This window comes from Myotis davidii, unplaced genomic scaffold (genome assembly GCF_000327345.1).
Source record: "Myotis davidii unplaced genomic scaffold, ASM32734v1 scaffold240, whole genome shotgun sequence".
NCBI lineage: Eukaryota > Metazoa > Chordata > Mammalia > Chiroptera > Vespertilionidae > Myotis > Myotis davidii.
The window spans coordinates 362,442-365,601 of record NW_006292334.1 but is presented as its reverse complement, the minus strand read 5'-3'; the positions used below and the strand labels follow the sequence as shown (position 1 = coordinate 365,601).

General features: G+C 46.1%; 1 protein-coding gene across 1 annotated transcript in view; it reads right to left on the bottom strand.

Moving 5' to 3' along the window:
* The window catches only part of MCM3 (minichromosome maintenance complex component 3), a 22,663-nt gene that overhangs the window by 2,934 nt on the left and 16,569 nt on the right, over positions 1-3,160 (bottom strand). Inside the window, exons 13-15 of the mRNA XM_006765699.2 lie at positions 2,419-2,559; positions 1,400-1,503; positions 333-421 (exon numbers count right to left, since the gene is read on the bottom strand). Coding sequence (XP_006765762.1) covers positions 333-421; positions 1,400-1,503; positions 2,419-2,559 — 334 coding nt within the window. The remainder of the gene's footprint in view (positions 1-332; positions 422-1,399; positions 1,504-2,418; positions 2,560-3,160) is intronic.

The following is a 3,160-nucleotide window of genomic DNA, read 5'->3' as shown; positions in this document are numbered from 1 at the left end:
GCTGAACACTATTTCCTAGATTTATTCTGGGGCCAGGCAGGACAATCAGGATAAAGGGAACTCTCCAATGAATGAACAATATAAGCATGTATCAGGCAGGAGACCTCAATACACATGATCTGGGATGTTTACGCCAGGTTGGCAAAGAGCACAGTTCATCAAAGAGAGAAGCAAACAACTGCCAGAGCTTATTTTCCAGGTTCACTGAGTGTCTGAGGCTCTCTTGGGACAAGCCTCTTGGACACAGGGTCCCAAGCAGAACATATGGGAGTCCCCACAAAATGCAGTGCACAGAGCAACTAAAAATATTATCAATAGGGATGCTCTCTTACCTTGAGGCATTTCCTTCTCTGTGTCACTGAAGTCATAGGGGTCATATGAGTCCCCATCCCCAGCATCTGAGCGATGACGAGTCTTCCTCCTAAAAGACCCATCGCAGTTAAGTAAAGCTTTAGGGAGCCCTGCCTGTATCTCTGATCATAGAGAAAAGGAACCAGAACCTTTGACAATCAAAGTCAAACACCCTGGCGGGTGTTCTCAGTGGTTAGCGTCATCCCCATGCACTTCATGGTCACAGGACCAATTCCCAGTCAGGGCACAGGCCCAGGTTGTAGGTTCAATCCTAGTCAGGATGAGTACAGGAGGCAACTGGTCGGTTTCTCTCTCACATCAATGTTTCTCTTCCTCTCTCTCCTCTCTCTTTTCCTCTCACTCTCTCCCTCAACCTCTCTCTTTCTCTCTCTCTCTAGAACAGGGGTCCTCAAACTACGGCCCACGGGCCACATGCAAATACAAATATTGTATTTGTTCCCGTTTTGTTTTTTTACTTCAAAATAAGATATGTGCAGTGTGCATAGGAATTTGTTCAGTTTTTTTTAAACTATAGTCCGGCCCTCCAATGGTCTGAGGGACAGGGGTCTGAGGGACAGTGAACTGGCCCCCTGTTTAAAAAGTTTGAGGATCCCTGCTCTAGAATCAATGGGCAGAAAAAAATACACATATGATCAAGTGAGGATTTAAAAAGCCCAGGCCTGTATAAACTGTTACTTTTTCTGCTTCATAATGCTTTTTCCCTATCACCCACCCTCACAAATTCAACCACAGGCCCGAGAAGAATAAATAATCTTGAGGGGAACATTCTGAAACATACATTCAAAAGCCTTTGAGTGAGTTACTGCTATTCAGCATTTCCTTAGCAGGAAAGAGGACAAAGCATCACACTAAAGACAGCCAGGGCTCGCTCATTCTCTCCTTCGTCCCAGTTACCTTCACCCTCAAGGTGTGCAGGTCCAGGAACCCTTCCCCTGAAGAACCTGATGTCTACTGACTTGATTCACCCTTCCCCCTCCCCCGGCTTCAACTGAAGTCTTTTTCTCCATTTCTCTTTGCCCAACTTTACCTCTTCCTCTTCTGTTCTTGGTCCTCCTGGCTTCTCTCCTCTTCATCTTCTGCCTCTGATTCATCCTCATTTTGCTTTTTACGTTTCTTCTCCTTCTCCAGAACCTAGGACCAAGCCAAGTGTGGATGGATGGTGGGAGGGGGCACTGATGCCAGGGAACGGAATAAAGAACTCTGAATAAGAGTCCTTTCTGTACCATCAGCAGAAATGATGCCCCTGGGTCTAAGGACCCACCTAGCCTCTCTTGTCCCCAAGTCCCAGGACCAGGGGACAGGCTGCTACTCATCCTTAGAAATGCCAAGTGGTGTGTTCAATTCTTTTCACATAGTAAGTACTTAGTGTTTACCGAATAAAGAAATGAATGAGAAAAAAGTCCAGCCCATAATGGTTAAGTGGGAAACAATTCACTTCTTTATAAATCAGGTGTTCAATTTAAATTTAAGACTACGCCCACCCTCGAAAGAGAAATAGCCAAGAAAAGTTTATCAGACCCACGACTAAAAAGCTACAGTTCGATTGAGGGGTGGAGGCAATGAGAAAAAGGGAGTCGAGATTTCAAGTCTTGGTGTCTAAAATGACAGAGATGAAATGTCACAAGCAGAAATACAAGAAGCAAGTCTGAGAATTCAACTTGTGACATTAGTTTTTGAGGTGCCAATGGGACACCTGAAGAGGTGCCAAGGGGAAAAGTATACAAGAGGAAGATTATCAAGGTCAATCCTTTGGAAACATCTACCTTTTTAAGGGGCAAAGGAAGTAGAGAAGGTATAGCACATCAAATTCCTCTGGGCTCTAGCATCGGTATTTTAAAACCCTCTAGCTGCTTCTTACATGCAGCTAGATTGGGAACCACTGGTGCTGCAGGTCCCAGAGAAAGGACAGAGGCCAACTGAACACTGGCAGATAGATGCTACTTTCTGCTGATGACCCAAACACAGCTGGCGGCCAGGGGAGACTGTGAAGCCAAGCACCAATGGTTTCTTCAGAAGGATCTCTCAGCCAAGCACCTGAATCCTCACCTTTTTGAAGTAAGCGTACTGGACCAACTCCACAGCTTCCTCTGCATCCTGCAGGTCCACAGTCTTGCTCATGCGGGCCTTGGCATGGGCCGTGGCCAACCGAATCAGGGTTTCCAGGGTCCGGGCTGTAACTGGGGAGGTCTGGGGGAGAAAACAAGAATTCCTTGTCCAGAATTACACATATTCTTTAGGCATGCCCATCATTCCCACCGCACCGATAAGGAAATAATGACACTACCAGAAAAGCTCTAGTAGGTCCAAGCATTCAGAGCTCTGTATTCTCTACAACTACCATATGAAATTCAGAAAGATGAAAATTATCACGGAAATATGTGTGAGAGAGAGCTGAGGGAGGGAGGAGTAGGTGAACAGGAAAGAAGAAAATTAGGCATCTTGCATCTGGAAAAGTAAAAGAAAAGAACAGCCTAGAGGAGAAACCAAGACGGCGGCATAGGTAAACACCTGAAATTGCTGCCTCACACAACCACTTCAAAAATACAACTAAAAGACAAAACAGACATTATCCAGAACCACAGGAAGGCTGGCTGAGTGGAAATTCTACAACTAGAAGGAAAGAGAAAAGCACTGAGACTCAGAGGAGCTGTGGGAGTAAAGTACAGAGGTATGGAGGCTTGAGCTCATGCAGAAAGGGGCTGGCAATGGAAGATGCCAGTGTCTTTTGCAATCAGGAGGGAGGCACAAGCTCCGGACGGCCCTGACTCCAGCTCCGGGCAAGTCTCTG